Here is an 18,277-nt window from a genome sequence, read left to right as displayed (position 1 = left end):
TGTGCTCATCATGTTGCTCATGTACGACTGTCACTCATGTTGTCACCGACATGTTTTATGTTGCCTGTATTTGGGGGGGGGGGGGGGGGGGGGGGGGGGATCCACGCAGCAGATGTTCTGCTGTCAAAAGCGTTTCAGCTAAGACTTTAAATCCTCCTGACTCGAAAGTGCACGTGCTTCATCCTCCCTGCTAACGTCAAATGTTTCAAGCGCCACTTCGGTTTCACGAGGCAGAAAGCGAGCTGTTTTGTTGGCTATCACATGCGCGGCCGAGGTTCCCCAGCTGCTGAAGGTACATTCCCTGATGTTTGAGTCATCGAGAAGCACGTTTCCTCACCGCTGCGTCTTCTAAGCTCCCGTCCGTCCCCTGGCCCTTTCATCGCCGATAAAATGATCAGTCCCTCAGTGTGAGTGCATGTTGGCGTAAGTGATGTTGATGTATGACAGGAGCTGAGCTTGATTTAGTCCGCCACTACATCAGCTGCCAATCTTTAGTCCACGAGCATGATGGACGCCCACAGAGTCAGGGGTCAGCGCTGTGTGGTGATGACCTCAGCCCGGTCTTGACCTTGGGAAGGGGGTCGGTGCGGGGGAGGGGGGGGGGGGGGGGGTATTAGAAGGTGTTGGGTCTGCAGGTTCACTGAGGTCCCTCTTTTCCACATGACAAATGAATGACTGTGTCATTGGGGAGAAAGGAAAGAAAAAAACCCAGTGTTTCCACTTTGACCCCTGTGAACAGCGCTGCAGGGAAAGTTAGCCTGAATCTACTCGTGGGGTCACGGCTCAGCCCCCAGCGGCCGGGGATCGTGTTCCTAAATAACCTCCACATGTCCTCAGGGATTTACGGACCCACTGGGCTCGAGGTACAGCTTGGATCAGCTTTGATGGGGTGCAGGCAAGCATTGTGTTGGGAGTGGAAACAAGAGCGGGGCTGAATGTGTGTGTGCCTGCACATGTGCGGCATGCGTGTGCGACCCATGCTCGCGTGTGAACATGCAAGCGTGTTTATGCCGTTTATGCCCGTGCTAAAGCGTAAGAGGTCCCATCTCCTTGTGATGTGACCAGCTAATCTAAGTCTAATCTTAGCCAGCTGCACGTCCTCAGCCCCTGTACCCCCCCCCCGACTCCTCCTTCCTTCTCCAGCTGAGGAAGAAATTATTAAAGCTACAAATTACCAAGAGCCAGAGGTTCTTCCACCACTGATGATGGCAAGCAGATGGCAGCAGGACTAGGGGAGACGCAGCCCTGCTCCCCAACCCCTTCCATAAAGCACCATTTGCATTTCATGAGCCTTAATTGCGTCTGTTGCCCTCCTCCCCACCGGCTCTGCGATTTTGTGCCTGTCACCGCGCACCCCTGCACCCTTGAAGGAGCTGTGATAGATTAAGGTGGACCTTCTGTTTGCATCCCCCTCATTGTGTCGCAGAAAATTAGAAAATATTATCTCCCTGACGGCCCAAAGAAGGGGGGGTGCAGGAGTTGATAGTGACATTGGGCGGGATAGGACAAGACAGGGAGAGGGTGCGAGGTATTAATGGGAGATGTGGTTATTTTAAAAGCTTGTCCTTGACCCCGTGAAGGCAGAACAATGATGCGTGGAACCCCCAGACACCCATAAAGCACGGAGGTAATAATGCATGACTGTCAATATTTAATAGACACAAAGCTCTTTTAGCTCAGTTCATTTTTAACTCGTTATTTAGCTTTTTTTTAAAAGGAAATACCAGTGGACGATTGAATAATGTGCAGAAACACAGCTTCAGGAAAGAGAGGAGGAGTTTATGATGTTCACTTAACTGTCAAATATCCACGTGGAGGTTAAATCAAACAGAAGCTTAATGTTGATCTGTCATTATCACCATAGTTAATGTTACAGTCTTTCCAGACTGGTGTTGGTTCAGGGCGACTTGACTAATATGTCTGGTGCCTGTCTGGACTCCTTCCTTTGTTTTTTAACGATTAGATTTCCATATTTATCAAACAAACACTAGCGATAAGTTAGACATTTCTTTTTTAGATTTCTTTTTTTTAATTTAGGATTATTTTGACTTTAAAGACATTTAGTTCTTTTTAGTATGGATGTAATGCGGATGCTCTTAGCACGTTTGTTGTCATTTTCCACATCCATGGAGTCCATACCTCCAACAGCCAAGGCCCAACAGTCAGACCTTCAAATTCAATCAAGCTGCATCAAATTGCACAAATTGAACATGTCCCAAAAAAATGCAATAATCAGTAGTTTCATTCCCTGACGCAAACTGCATCCTTCAGCGTCGTGGAAAACTATTCAATACTTTAAAATGTATTTAATCCTGCTGACTTAAAACAAACAAACAAAAGGTCAGAGGTGCAAAACCGTGGTTGTAGCTCACTTAAAGACTTATAAGTTGAATCCCATCTTTACTTTGTTCATTGTCCCCCGATCTGACCTCTGGTGCTTCGTCAACACTCATTACTCTGAACTCAATTCTCCCTCATTTCATTCTCCTTTTCTTGCATATCAAATTTTTTCCGATGCTTTACATGTTTCTTGCTGAATTCAATCCATCAGAAGCTGCGGGAGTGATTTGTCGTCTGCCTTAACCTTTAATGATGTGTTGTGGCATAAAGAGCCTTCATAATGGCCCCGGAGGAGGAGCATCCATTAGATTGACTGACGGGTAATAGAGGAGGGCGACGTGCAGGAGGAATCGCAGCTCTCTGTCACATGCATGCACGCTGATGGCAGAGCGGCTCCGCCCTCGCAAAACAAGCCTAATGATCACATATAGAGTTAATGAGGTTCAACACTCTTCAGTAGGAAAAAATATGATCTGATAAACCCAACTGCAGCCTCCACATCCGGGTTGGATTTAACTGCAGAGCTCATAGTGAACCACACAGGGGCACTGTTGGATAGTTTAGTGTCATGGATACATTCTGCCCCTGTTCCTATGCTCAACCTCAAGATGTCAGTATTGAGCAATATATGATAACCTGCCAAAAACTATGTAATGGTTATACGCCCCAAAAATATGGAAAAGTTGGACATGAGGGGGAAAACAATGTAAATGTAGATGCATAATTTCTAAGATACTGAAATCTACACCACAGAGATCAGAATGCAGTGTCCTGACTACACCCAGCGCTTGTATGTGAGTGGGGGGGGGGGGCAGTGGGCGGCTGTGACCTCTCAGGCCTTCAACAGGAATCTTCCCCTCTGTGAGTTCTCTTCCACGGGCCGTAGATCTAGATGCCTATCAGCAGCCGGGGCGCAGAACCGCCGGTTACGGCCCAGAGCTGTTGTCTTTTAAAGGGGACGGATATCATCACAAACCATTAAAAGCTGCAAACTGTAAACACACAACCAGTGGAGTTCACTCTCATCGGAGCAGGGGGTGTGGTGCTAGTGAAAGACACAGACGCCCGCGTGGTGGTGGTAAGAAACATCCTTTAATGATTAAACTCAAAAAGTAGCTTTGGTAACATCGCGAGCGTTTGTAAGTTTAGGTGTAAACATGGTATAGACAGTTTAACTCAATAATCAAAGAGAGGGGCAGTTGTCATTAGAGGCGACCTCTTCTAACTGAACCCAGGTAAGGATCTGCACCCCACAGCAGACTGGCTAGTGTGAGCTCTGAATCCATCCACCACAACACCGCTGCTCTGTTTGTTTGGAGGCTGCAGGATCTGACAGGAGATGTCAAGTGGAGGACATGTCTGATGCTATGAGGAGACACTGTTGACACTGAAACACAAGCTGCGTGTTTTGAATCACTGGCATCAGGTGCCTGCCTCCTCCTCCTCCTCCTCCTCCTCCTCCTCCTCCTCTGAGCGTGTGTAACACAAGTCGCAGGCAGCAGTTTGCAGCCGCAGCTGATTTGATCTGCCGGAGCACGATGGCACACTGTAAAGACACACTCTGCTCGGCTGGACTGTAAACAGGAATTCACATGCTGCCCTCCTGACGTCTCCTGGCCCGCCAACGTGCAGCTACTGTCGGCTGCAGCAGTTCTAACATCTACTACCATCGACTGGCGGATTTTCTTTTTGCAGCCCGGAGACGCTCGTTTCATAGTTGATATTCTGCAGCCATGCAATTCATTATAGCTCCTAATGCATCGAGTGTTAATCCAAATCCCTCGTAACAGTGGAGCACACGGTGTTAGATAATGCGAGAGTAGTTTTATTGAGTAAGCGTTTTTTGTGTTTAAGGCTGTAGATTGTCACCATCAACATGTGTTATGCACAGTAACATAGAAACAGTGTTTTACACAGTAGAAGAGGAGACACACACGTGGGCAGAGAAACGGCCGAGCGCCAAACTTCAAGTATGTGAAACAGACATTTGTATCATCACTGCAAACCTCTCTGTCCCTGTCCTCAAAGAAAAAGTTAATACTAAAATGTGTTTTTAATCCCGTCATCTGGTGTTTTTCTCATATGGCTTCAAGTGAGTGGCATTTATTTCTAGTAAAGTTAAATCAAACTCATGTTTCCCCTCAAGCTATAATGTCCCAGAGGGTTATTTCCTTTATGGTACTGTTCTATTTTGGTGATTTGACTTTTTAGAGTCACGAGGGCGAACGTACAAAACTAACGAGGGAAAACGTAACGGAGCTAAAATAAAGCTTTCACGTGAAGTAACTTCACTGTGATCGAACTTGCAGAATAATACTGACATTCCAAATGACTTTTGATTTCATCAGTGCACCACCCCCAAGCTCAGGTATTCACTTTTTTTACAGAAAAAAAATTAAAATAAAATAAGAAAAGGTCAGACACTGCGATGTGAAATAGGCTTGTGTTCCCTAAAGAAGCAGTCGGGCACTGTTGTGTGCACGTGTACCTCTCCTCTGATCCTCCCTTTAATTCATGGCAAGCTGTTCTCGACTCGAAACAACAACACAATAACTGTTATGTCGCTATCAGTAATAGGAATGATAAATATATATATAGCACCATCTTTTTATGTCGAAAATAAGAAAATAAAAATTAAAAAACACTGAAACTTGCAAATTCACAAAATAGAAAAGGACCGAATCTACTGCATATTTCACGGCTAATGCTACGTCCACGGATGTTACCACTCTTTTTGCCAAGCAAGCCTATCCGGAAAAAAAAACCAACCTCTCTATTTGTTTATACATGCACTTTGGTTAATATGTACGTCAAGAGACGTTTTTTTCATTTTTAACTGATTCTTTGGCAGTTTACCGAAACAAAAACAAAAACAAAAAAAAATAGAGAAAGGAAACGCAACAAAATAGCATCAAATTATTTCATCATTACAAACAAACAAACACGGAGGCACTTAATCAGCTGAAACAAAGCTCATACAAGTATCTGTTGACGGAGCAACACAAAAACTATGTACATATATGTAAAAAGTGTTATAAATAGGTTTTAAACCATAGATACTATATACATCTTTTAAATGAGACAGTATTGGTTGTTTTTTGTGTTGGTTTGCATGTTGTTTGTTGGGTTTACGACCCCCCCCTCCCCCCTCCCCCCTCCCCACCCTCCATAGGTGTGACCTGGCTTTATCGGCCTGGTGACTCCGTCGGTTACTTTTCACATCACAACTTATACTCGAGGAGGAGAACTGATGACACTGGCAGCCGCGCGGGGGGGGGGGAGGCCGGGGTTTTTTACTGGGAACACTGGGATGGAGTGACGGCTCATTCTCGCTTCCTCAAGATGACGTAGATGAGTCCGCTGATCAGCGCCAAGGGGAAGGCCACCCACGCCAGGATGTAGGAGTAGCCGAAGGCGTTTGCCTCCGGCACCCAATCCGTGCTCATCACCGTGTAGATGATGGCTCCGCTCATCACGAACAAACCTGCAGGGGAGGAGAAAAACAGTGAGCGCTGAACATCTTTCAAACCATCAGATCCTGTTTCTCAGCTGCAGTGTCTGTGTCGTGTCCTGGGCTGAACTCGGTCTGGCAGCGGAGGCGAGCAGGTCTGTGTTTTCCCAGAAGGCATCCCTCCACATTACATTACATCACGGTGCCTCATGCTTATTGAACACCATTCCAGCCTCCGCGGGCCTCCTCCAGCTCTGCCCACCTCCCTGGTCCGACATGGCATGATTTGTTTGTCAGACCCCCGCACTGCACCGCCAGCCTTCCTGACATTTTCAACTTGTGCGGCTGGCAGAGAGCCCGGTGCCATTCCTGTTTGGCTGTTTGGCTGAGTGGGCACCTGGGAGCCAGGCAATGTGCTGGCACAGTATTAGGGAGCGAACCTGGGATGTTGGAAAGGGCTGCCAACAGGAGGACACAATGGACTGGCAGTGGAGCCGCTCGCTGGCCAAAGGGCATGAAGCACAATGGACAAGCAGAGCATCAAAACCATTAGCGATTGGTCCAGACTCCCCTAATTGAATTCTCTGCCACAGAAGATGCAGTGTTGGTTTGTCTGCGTGGGTGGATGTGAATGAATGGTTTATTATCAGGCTACTCGAGCGCTGCTGTGCAAATTAAGCAGATCAGAGTGCTGGAAATGTTATTTACTGGAATTGATCAGGTGAGCGACGGAAGATGCTTCAGTCAAGTTTGAGAATTTGCTGCCTAGACAATAAATTGCAAGGGAAACAACTTTTTAAAGCCTTAAATCATAGTCATGTCGTGTGGTCATGTTGTCGGGGGGGTTTGTGAGGACGGTGAACTCACTGGCGAGGATCTGGAAGGTTCCGGTGATGAAGAAGCGTCCGCCCTTCTGCAGAGTGAAGAGCTGGCAGAAGAAGAGGAAGAGAGACAGGCAGCTGAAGATGATGGATAGGATCATTAGAGCCTGCACCGCCTGAATCCACTCTGTAGGGGGGGGGGAGAGAGGAGATCGTTGTCAATAACCAGAGACAAATATTCATCATTAGCCAGAGCACAAGTTATCTATAACATTCACTTAATGAGAGAAGGTAAGGGTAAGAGGGAACAAATAAAAAACAAATGCATGCTTTCTGAAGTGCGCTGCTGAACTTAAGCATCCTGTCCGAGACAAACATAACGAGCGAGCTGATGTTTACTTCTGGGAATGTGTAATGGATCCATAACAGTGGAACCTGGGTATCTTGTTCCTAAAAGCTCAGCACGGCCCCTCGCAGCAGGAACCTATGACTAAATGCACCACATCGATTGTTAGTGCTGGTTCTGCCATTAACCCATTAGACGGCTGCATCCACAGAGGAGACTGCACTGCTGTATCCGTGCTGTCCGTCCGGAGTGGGTTCCATTTGGGCCGACATGCCAGGAATCCCCGGATTTCCAAGCGGGGTCTATTTCTTGTCTGAGGGTTATCCATGCTGGCTATGTGGCCTCTAAGGTTTCCCAAGCATTCGCTCTTCGTCCCCTCTGTATCCACCCAACTCTTCTCTTTGGGCTTACTGTAAATGTCACGTTTGTTGGGCCAATCTCAGCTAAAATAGAATTGCTGGCACGGCCACTTGTGTTTACTGATATGATTCTGATTTGATCGCCCAGACTAGTCATTAGAAAGTGGGTTTTTACGATGTCTACATCCTCTGTACTTGGGCATAGAAATGTCTGATGTGTTTCCATCACAACTTCCTCAGGCATCTGCGGTTTATTGATTCTCGTGCATAATGTAAATCAAAGGTATATTGTGGTTTTAATGGAGGGTGGGGGCACGATGCATAATTTAGTCCTGCTCATACACTAACAGGATGATTAAGTAATAACACAACTTATTTTATGTGCTGTTATGACTTTGGCGAACCACATTTGAAAACACTTAAGGCTAAAATACAAACACCCTATTACCTGCTAACGCGTTTATACTTTTCTCTCCGTGGCCATTTACGGAAAATGCTGCCTTTTCCCACCACAATAGAGTTAAAGGGAAACAGGATCTGTGGAGATTGCAGATGCTGGAATCAGATTACCTACAATAACAGTGATGAGCACTGGTTTCAGGGACGAGATATGGGAGGAAACCTGACACGCTGCGAATCTCCATCCACGACAATACCCCGCGATTATCTTCCGCTATTGTTAATGATGTTTTCCGATGTTACATAATGTTATGTGATAACGCAGAGAGAAACGGTTCCACTCCCGTCCTCATCTATAAAAAGACCCTCGCTGCTTTCTAGCACGCAGTCATCTTGTCCTCCATCCTTCCTGCTCAGGCAAAGCGGGAGGAAACGGTGACATGGGCCATTTCCTAAAGCGAGGCAAAGTTCAGGGCTTTTCACTGATAAGCGAGTATGACTCATGTTTAACAATCTTACGTCGATGGTTTACAACTGTGGTGCTTGAATGCGGAAGCCCCACTGAAGCCTGTCACTGTAATTCCAAACAGGAACATGGCTGTTTATGTTTTCTGTCTTCCCTTCTTCTATTCTGAGACCCAACGCCCCGCTGGGCCGAGGATCACTGATGCATTAACCTATGTTTAGCTCGTGACAACACATGTGACACGAGCACCTCTCGCCCCAGACGTCATCAAAGACAAATGAAGCCAATATGTTTGTAACCAAGGCAACGACAAAGGGGGGGAAACTCTGAAGTTGCAGAAATATCCTAAAAATAACTGATGGCCGTGATTATGATTCACTTCAGAGGGAAATTCATTGCTCAGCAAAGCTTCAAAGTAAATAAAAGCCCTTTTGAATGCGGGCTTGGCCCCTGTGTGATAACAGACCAGTATCTTCCATCTCCCAAAGCCAAAGCTCACACACACACACACACACACACACACACACACACACACACACACACACACACACACACACACACACACACACACACACGTCTTAAATAAACATTTTGCGTCAGTGCACTAATGAAAGCAAGTCAAACAAACTGGCTGCGCCATCAAACTACCTGGCAGAGTGTGCAGGCGCTGCTGCCCTGACAAAACACACACTGGCTGAGCGCGGCTCATTCTAGACAAATGACATCATCCGGCTGCAGCCAGCAGCTCCACGGCCGCACCACTGTGCCGGCAGCAAAACACACAGCCGGGTCAACAGGGAGCTCACTTTAAAGTTGGTGCTAAGTCTTTTACGTTTTAAATATTGGAATCTGCATCGTTTTTATGCTTCGGACTCGTCCAGATAAATCTCCAGCCCTGCAGCTGTTGCCTCTAATTGTCCTAATGATCCCTGCACACTGTCAGTGGAGGTTGTGATCTGACGCTGGGCGTGACCCTCCCTCCGAATGCTATGTTCTGCCTGAGCTGGGCCAAGGTCTCCCTGCTGCTTTGCACAACACTTCACACACACATAGATTCTAAAACTTTAAATACTCCCCGCGGCCCCACCCTGATTGTCCCCGGCTCTCCGGCTCCTGTCACTATGGGCTCCCAACACGAGACCTGAATATGGACATCACACCACGACTATTTATACAGCGGCGGCCTATCAGCTCCCACTTCAGCGCGGCACTGCCACATTCTCTGCCCTAGATGGCACCAGAGTCCCAGAGGAGCCGGGACACACCCACATCATCAACATGGTGAATGTTGGATTCCAGCAAGACATTTTCCACAGTTCAAAGCCCCTCCCTTTAATATGAATGTGCATGGTTGAAATGCAAAGTCATCAAGTTAAGTTGGGGTCCGTGTTCAATATGCAAACCTAAAAACAGACGTGTAAGTGAACAAATCCTGATGATTATCACAGTTTTACAGCATCACAGTGACTTTCATTGACAATGCACAGTAAACAAGAAGTCAAAATGGGTTATAGTGAAATCTCAGGCAGGTGACTGACCTCCAGATGTTGCTGGGTCACAGTGGTATCCTCCATTGGCAGTGGAGCAGTTTATCCAGAGGTCTGAGGTGCTGGTCTCACCTGTCGTCCATACCTGGTGTCAGCAACACACACACACACACAGTCATAATGTTTGATGAGCAGCTCCAATAAAGTTTCACATTCTAAGTAAAAGTATGATTTATATAGTAATCATGAACATAATCAATACAACAGTGGTTAAATCTTTATTTCTCAGGTTTTGGATTCATTCATAACAATCCATCAGGTGGATGATGATCAGTTTGGTTTTTTTCTTACATGTTATGATGTACATATTTGAAATTGGAGTAAAAACCAAATGATTCCACTCACGCTGACAATTGTTGACACAAACAGGAGAACCAGCCCAGCGACGTGCAGCAGGATGATTCCCAGTAGTAGGAGCAGCATCTTTACAGGCGATCTGCACAGTGATGAGAAGAGGAGACAAGAATCTGTCAGTGTGTGTCCGTGCGTGTGCGTGTGTGTGGCTGTCAGATCGGTGGGTCATGGGTGTGTCGCTGCAGCACGTTCAACACACAGAGTAACTTCAGCATCTAATTCAATTACATGTACTTAACACTCTTCAATGCACGAACCATCAAACACCATGTTTGTCGACATTATTCAAATTTGAAGTTCATCTCTTTTTAAGTCGCTCAGACAAAACTAATTATGTTTTTTTCAAATTGCGTCTTTAAGTCCTTTAAACTGGCTTTTTAGAAATGACCACATGTGTTTATAATAGATTTTAAAAGCAGATAAATAAAACAGTGAAGTTAGATTCTGGATAACACAAGGTTACAGTAAAGTAAAATGACGTATTATTGACCAGACAGACTTCGTGTCAGCCTCTCTCCCGGCTGTGCGCGCTGTGGAGCGGCGTGTGTCCCACAGAGAAAAGCGCGTTTCCTCCTGTCATCCGCAGCCGAGCGCGAGCGCAGCTGAATATTGAAGTTAAGAAGAGAGCAAAGTTCACTTACTGAGAGCGGGTTGCTTGTATTTCCACAAAAAATAAAGAAGAACAAGGAGCTTCGGGCGCAAGAAGCCAAAAAAACAAGTTGTCTCCAAAGAGCGCAGCGGTAGTTCCTCTGGAAGTCTCTGTCGGACTAGATTGATGCCAGGGGCTGACGTTCTGTTATAAAGTGTCTCATTATGGAAGAACAACGCCCTGCGTGCGTCGCTGCGTCATGGAGTGACCCTCTGGTCCGCAGCCAGGGTTCCCAATATAGACGCGCCATGCGTAATAGCGCACGGGTTGCCTTAGTTACTAACTCGCTGCTTGTGTAGTGACATGACGGATCATTGTTTGGCTGTCGTGGTAACTAAAAGCTGCTTTCTCCACTTTCGAGGATTGTTTCTTTTTTTATCTCGGACAGATTGTGTTACAGTTATTGGACATTAGGCAACAAAGTACTTTGGAATTACATCATTTTTAAAATCTTTTATCTAGCCAAGGCTATATTTTCTCATTTATTATTAAGAATTTATTACTTTTATTGATTCAAATATCATTAAATAAGAACATATTGTATATGTATGAGGTACATTTGTAAGTGGATTGCCCAGCAGTGATTAAAACCCATATATTATTAATTATATTGTCTCTTAATTTAAATCAATGTGATGTTTTAGATGATCCAAACTTCCTTTAGCAAACCACAAATCTGATTTCTTTCTGTGAATTACACTTTTTGTTTCCTTGGCAATTACAAACACAAACTATTGGTGTAGCGTGGGGTCTTTCCCCCCTCTGGTCGTCATGGAGACATCCCAGTGATTCACACATACTGTGAGAGATAGCATCTGGGGCTCTCCTCTGTTTGACATGACTCATTTCCAGTGGGAGTGTGATGGTGTTCAACCCTGAGTGGCTGCAGCCCCCTGTTGTTAAAACCACCTACTGGAGTTTATCCTATAAATGTGGGTGTTGCAATCAATGGAATTCCACGATATGTATCTAAGGAGTTTAGGGAGTGGTCAAAACTGTAAATATTTTAAAGTATGACTTGAGAAGCTTATCTCTCCCTCTCCTCTTCTGCGTAGAGTTAAGAGATAGATGATTGATCAAAGTCTGATTATTTTTTTGGAAGCAGCTTCTTGGAATCGAATGTTTCTTTAGCTACGCATGTACAAGGCACCAGTTCCAAATACAGAATGATCTATAGGGGTTGGCTGATAACACCGCACATATGGACATAAGTGTCTTTTCAAAATGTCAAAAAATCAATTCCACACCCTGCTGAGAAAATACCGCCGCTCTCATTCGGATGTCACATTTCCCTCGCCATCAGCCGCCCGGTGGAGAGGAGCTCAGAGGAGCTGCCCAGCCTCAGATAACCCCTGTCAGCGGTCACTCACTATTCTTCACCACTTATCTCACACTTCCTGTATGCCTCCGCTTGTGTTTCTCACACTCGCATGAAAACAGACGGAGACCTTCCTGCTGCGTCCTCACGTCCGCACACACACACACACACACACACACATGAAAGGGACACTTACAAGAACAGATCACAGCCTTGAAGTGCTGCTGAGTGAGGGCTTTGCGGCAACTCTGTAATCAAAGTACGACACATTCTGAGGCCCGGGCTGCGTAGAAGTACCTCTTTGTCTGATGTGAGTGTTCTGCTGTTGGGCGCTGATATGGTTTGTGTACTTAACCTCCTGCTCACGAGGCCTCAAATCTGATCATCTGAGCTGCAAACAGGGAAGGTTGACAGCGATGCATGCGGGAGAACTCTTGTTAAATGGTGCAATGCAGCCGTGCACTCCCCCTTCCCCATCCCTTATATGTCAATGTTTGTAAAAGACCGACAATCAGCGGGCCTCCACGGACACGGGTGTGTTAAGTTTACTGCGTTTGTGAGGCCGGGGCTGCAGCCAAACTTTCTGGGGAGAGCCACATAGCAAACATTCAGGGCGAGATAGGGAATAACGTATCATCTGGATGGGTTTCACCTCCGTCGTTAAGATGGCAGGACTTATCTTCACGTTAGCGCGACAGACAGTGAGAGCGGATACCAGAGCCGTAGATAGGATCTCAGCCAGGGGGCCTGAATCCGGAGAGTAGACACGATTGAGTTGCAGTAACTTCATCCACATACCAACATCCAGGAGAGTGTTTAAACAGATGCAGCGATCATAAGTGATGCCTCTTATTTTCTTTCCTTCATTAAAATCTGTAAAAGCATTAGAAGTAAAGTTGTGCATCACCAGAGACGGGACCGTGTCCTTGACTCAATTAGGCTCCACTCTTGTTGATTTTAAAACGGTGTGACAGGCTTTATTCTTCCACTCGATTGCATTAAATGTAATTTCACTTATCTCGGCTCCAACCAGAATCCATTAGCTGCGATGAATGAAGAGGCTCATACTCACGGCAGACTTGGAGACGGTGAATCTGTCGGATGCTCCTCACAGGTCAGAGGGTAAAGCTCACTGTTGGACCACGAGCGAACAGGCCCTTCTGTCTTGTGTTTTTCGGGGGTTGTGGCGGCCGTCGGTCAAAAGTGCCGTCAGTCCTCGAGTCCTCTCATCAGCGGTGGGACTTGCTGTTGTCTGTCTGCCCGCCGAGCTGCATCAGTTTAATAGCTCCCCTCCTCCTGCAGCCGTGTCAGAGTGTGACTGCCCCTCTCTCTGCTCGCATTGGACTCCCGTGGCCCCGGTCAATCTAACTTTTATCTCAGCTGGCCGGCATCAAACAAACACTTGCATGCAACTAGGAGATTTCTTAATTATATAGGACTGAAAGCATGAAATAACAAAAGTCACAGAAAATACAACATCAAGCAAATTGTACATACGAGTGGTTACATGTTGAAGAGGAGAAGAGATGTGGGTATAGGATCTAAAAGGGTTTAGAGCTAATGGTATAGAAAGAGAGGCTGAGAGAGAGGAGAGGTAAATAGTCTGTTTGTTTGTGCGCTGATAAGTTCTGAGCTACTCTCAACTCTTGTCTTGTCATCACACTTTAATCAGACTGCACACAGGGTGCTGACAACAGAGGTAAACTGAGCCGGCTCCTTTAAAATACGTCAAATACATCGCAGCATGTTGTCAGTGATGTGAGTGCAGACGGGCCTCATGTGAGGGGCCGAGCTCAAATCAACGATTTCCTTCCAAAAACCAAGGAAAAGTAGCTGTGTCAATAATAATAAAAATAATAATAAATTTACATTATATTTATTGCTTCATTTCATTGGTCGTTTTGATACAAAGCTCTTGCCAAACTCATTTTGTCATCAACTCCTTGAAGGATCTGTGTCATGTGAGATTTCTGAACACAAAAGCATGTTTCATAGATTTTCTGGAGTTTGTTTTTCAGCAGCGGGACATTAGCCTCGTTCACAACAACAGGATCAGGGGAGAGGTGTTGATTGGGTAAAGCAGCAGGAGGCAGGACATGACGTATAAATCACATATTTTTGTTTACCGCACATCGACATCCGCGTCGGACCTTATCGTCAAAAGCTCTTCAATCCCGTTGTTTTTCCAAGTTTAGACTTCCACAGACATGGCTCCTCTTTTTCATCCTGAGATATTTGGATTCCCTTATATCGTATATACCATCGTGTGTTTTAAAAATCCCCAAAACGCCAACTCTGCAGATTCTCTCCAGCTGTATTCTCACATGGGCTCATTGGGACATTCTCCTGTCCGCAGCAACCCACTCTGTGATTTGCGTTCGCATGTGCAGCCCCAAGAGTTTGGTGAATGTCTGAAAGCAGCTATATGATCACGACTCCCACATTATCCTGTATCATTTTAAATGTGGTGTACAATCATGAAAGCGCATGTACCATACAAGCTTGAATATTTGTACATGTATGGAAAAAATCTACAATTTGATCCAAGAGTAAAGCACTTTTTTTTTTCCTTTACAGCACTGTGGTTGTTCCCTTGGCAACAGACGTAAAAAATAAAAAAGGATCTAATAAGTGTGGTTAGATTACAGCGCAGCCATCATCATCCCACTATGATTCAGCAGAAAAGACTGCAGTGCTGCGTCTTGACCTCTGTGTCACTCCATTATCTTCCCACTCCTCTCGGGCCCAGAGAAGAACTGAACTCGCCAGATCAATGCCATGGATTATTACAGAATTCCTCATAATCGCCCGAATGACCCCGAGATTCTGGGTCTCGTAGATTGTACTGTATGAACCGGTCGCCGTGGTCGACCTGTGACCTTTGGTTGGCATTCGGGCTTCTGTGGTTTATCGGTTGGAGTCCCAGCTATGTGCAGAATGCAGGGGGGTGGAGATAGCATTGATCGAATGAAGGTTTAGGGAGGTAAAGATTTCTCAGACAGCTACATGCAACCACAGGGCCGCTAAACGTGAAGTTGGCAGTTGGGATGGAAAACCGCATCGAATCTTAGGTCTTATCAGTCAGTTTCCAGTTTCCTCTCTCTGGCCTGTAACAGTTGAAGCCTGATTACTCAATGGATTCCCGCTTAGCTTCTTTTTTCTGTTTTTAACGTCACAAACCAACGATAGAGCGACCGAGAGGCCCCTTGAGAAAACCCAAGAGTTCTGGCACGCGTTCAAAAGCCGCAGGAAGAGCTGGTTCCCATGAATGTTCAGCGCTCAGTCAAAAAACCAACTCTGCAGCAGCTTGAGATGAGCTTAAATGGATTTTAGAAGACGTTCCAGATCTCGGAGCGAGGAGGGATTTAAAAGAGATATTCCAGTAAATGCTATGATCCCCTGACAACACTTTAATTTAGTGTGGACACGTTTTTTTTTTTTAGATTTAATTTGTCACTTTCATTTATTTCCAATCATAACAAAAAAACTGTAACTCATATACATCTGTTCCTTTTATATTAAACTGGCATTATAAGTGTAAGATATTTTATTATATGATGTTGACCCTGCAGTTTTACATTCACACAGTTTATATCCATTTTGAATTATTTTGTTGTATTTTCTTCTTTTAACATTGAAGATGGACAGGGGGGGGGCGGTTCCTGAAGGACGACACGACCTGCTCGGAATAAGATTCACGTAATAAATCTTGGTTACTCTGCCAACTTTGTCAGGCTATTAGACAGAGGGCCTAAATGGAATTGGTTTAAAAATGCATTGAATACAAAACATGTGCAGAGCTTTTTCTTCAAATAGTCTCGTCTACAAAGAAAGAAACAAACCTTAAACACGGCATATGCAAGTTTAGTTGTTTTCAGTTATCGGCATTAATAAATATGTTCATTAACAGGGATCAAACCCCTGTAATCGTCACCTAACTTTGCAGCTCTTCAAAGCGTTTTAGCCTCTTTCAGCACTTTGTTTTTAACAGAGCATGAGAAAGATGCTTTCAAAACAAACAAACAAACAATAGTAATTAAAAGAATCAACAGACAAAGTTAGCAACTAACTAGAGAAGAAGAGCAGGTCAACACAAGTCCAGTTTTCCACAGATGTTGCTGGAAACCCTGCCTCCTCCATGTTAGTTGATGGGACACTGACTTGGTTTCTGTCATCACACTGATGTACGTCCACATGTTCGTTTTCCCTGTCAGTTTGGTTTTTAATTAGTTATTTGATGCCGTAAAAACGGGGTCAAACTTTATGATTGACAACTGAGACTGACTCACGATTGGTTGAGGTCATCGGCTCCATCCCTTACCTTCAACGTAAAATGGCAGCGTTTGTATATATGGGATATTTTGGCTTCATATCTGGATAGTGGGAGGAAGTGGAGATGGATCGTCCATCTTTATTTACAGTATGGTCTGTTGTAGTGACGTGCCCCCTAGAGGCCAGACATTACAATACATCAGTAATAGTGCAATCAGGTAACCAACAACAAGTGTCCATTAAAAACACTTAAAGTTAAGCGCAGTACACATAATGAGGTAATATATTGTTACACGGGCATACTTTGAGTAAACAAACTAGTCTCCATGACGTCCAGCACTACAGTGAGTTCAAGTTTGTAATTAGAGCACAGAGTAAAAAACCCTCAGTGACTGAGACGAGTCTCCAGTGATCTGCGATCAGCTCTTTCGTTTGGTATGATGGCATGCAAGAAACACAAAATAACATGGGGCACGGGGCATCTATAACGAGACTGCGTGTTAAAAATAAACTGCCAATATGTTTGGACCGCGCGGAGAATTCCAGAGTACATTCCCCATATGCGGAGGTGGTGGAGGAGGTCAAAGAGGCCTATTTGTGTCACGTCCAGAGAGGGAAGCATAACCTCAAACGAAACCTGAGAGACAGAGAAACACGGCTTCGTTCCACTTAACTGAACTGTCTCTTCGGGGGGACATCCATTATGTGTTTGTGGGCCCCTAAAAAAAAGGAAGAGTTGGAAGAGGAAAAGAAAACAGGGACGGATAAAGGGAGAGAACACTCGATTCTTTGCTGTCTGTCAGTGTGTTTAATTACAACGCGATGAGAGCAGCGAGGATTTTGATGAACGAGAGACAACACGGGGTCTTTCTTCTGCCATACCAGGGCTCAGGAATGTGACTGGGCACAGACACACACACACACACACACACACAAACACACACACATCTCCATGACTTCAGACACTACATTGATTTCCTGGAGACTCACTCTAACCTTAACCATAGTTACTACTTGCCTAGGATCAGAATATCCTTGTGACCTACGTGTACTACTACGACCACTCTACTACATGTCTTCACAAATAAACATCACGCATACGACAGGGTCAGTAGGCACGTCGCGGCGACAGAAATGATGACATCGGCAGAAGCAAACGTTTTCATGACGTTTCAGATTTACGGGGTCTGATAAACCACCTTCACGTTTTCTGTCTCGATCCTTACACGAGCCAAATGTTGATCGCCTCGAGTGCCGCCATCTTTGTGTATGGATACCGCACACAATTCCGGAGGTGGCAGAAACATCTGTCCTAGCGCTCTACAATCTTTAGTGTGAGTTCTGTGGTGTGCCCCCTACTGGTGTCCCCGAGTAACACACATAGTAACCATTGCCTACGTGTACACGTGGTCAAACGGCCAGTATATCGCAGGCCTTACCCTAACCCTAAAACATGTCCTCACCTTTAAATTTGATGATTTACGTTATGGCGACTTGATTTTTGTCACCACTAGGACGACAAGTCCCCGTAATGTTGCTGTATAAACAGACCTAGGTCCCCACAACATGAGAAATACCTGGACCACACACTCTGAACACACACATACATGTAGGAGGGACCCTGGCAGAGACCTGCTGCCACCGACTTGTCGTCAAACACAATGCTGTTTGCACAGTAGAAGGGTGGAAGAGAAGGCAGCTGTAAAACATTACACCTAAATCATAGTGCAAGTCACACACACACACTGAGTGGTTTATCTTTATAGTCAACCCCCCCCCCCCCCCCCCCCCCCCCCTCTCCCTCCTCCTGTCCGGAACCTGTACAGTGAAACTCCTCTCTATCTACGTGTGGTATGTTGATGCTTTTACTTTACAGCCACTAAAAGGATTAAGGTGGAGCCAGTTTTTTCGTGATAGATTCGAGGTAAACACTGCAGCTCAGAGATTCCAGGTTG

General features: G+C 45.4%; 1 protein-coding gene across 2 annotated transcripts; it reads right to left on the bottom strand.

The window, feature by feature from the left end:
• Positions 1 to 3,410: 3,410 nt before the first annotated feature.
• pmp22b (peripheral myelin protein 22b) lies at positions 3,411 to 13,241 on the bottom strand. 2 transcript variants are annotated; one of them, XM_034570976.1, is made up of 5 exons: positions 13,123 to 13,241; positions 10,075 to 10,165; positions 9,721 to 9,814; positions 6,659 to 6,799; positions 3,411 to 5,824 (listed from the first exon to the last, which is right to left on the bottom strand). In XM_034570976.1, the coding sequence occupies exons 2-5, from the start codon at positions 10,150 to 10,152 to the stop codon at positions 5,664 to 5,666; spliced, it is 474 nt and encodes a 157-aa protein (XP_034426867.1). In that variant the 5' UTR covers positions 10,153 to 10,165; positions 13,123 to 13,241; the 3' UTR covers positions 3,411 to 5,663. The 2 variants fall into 2 exon arrangements, with proteins under 2 accessions (XP_034426867.1, XP_034426866.1); XM_034570975.1 differs by lacking the exon at positions 13,123 to 13,241 and adding an exon at positions 10,725 to 10,881.
• Positions 13,242 to 18,277: the final 5,036 nt, after the last annotated feature.

Source organism: Hippoglossus hippoglossus, chromosome 19 (assembly GCF_009819705.1).
Source record: "Hippoglossus hippoglossus isolate fHipHip1 chromosome 19, fHipHip1.pri, whole genome shotgun sequence".
Taxonomy (NCBI): domain Eukaryota; kingdom Metazoa; phylum Chordata; class Actinopteri; order Pleuronectiformes; family Pleuronectidae; genus Hippoglossus; species Hippoglossus hippoglossus.
Note: the sequence above shows the minus strand (reverse complement) of the source record. Positions and strands in the feature narration are given on the sequence as shown.

Excerpts from the sequence above, each read along its gene's own strand:
- pmp22b (XM_034570976.1), bottom strand. The coding sequence starts at position 10,152 with ATGCTGCTCCTACTACTGGGAATCATCCTGCTGCACGTCGCTGGGCTG. Across the intron at positions 6,800-9,720 it reads TGACCCAGCAACATCTGGAG|AGTGGATTCAGGCGGTGCAG; the intron begins GTCAGTCACCTG and ends CCCCCCCTACAG. Across the intron at positions 5,825-6,658 it reads AACCTTCCAGATCCTCGCCA|GTTTGTTCGTGATGAGCGGA; the intron begins GTGAGTTCACCG and ends CCTCCCCTGCAG.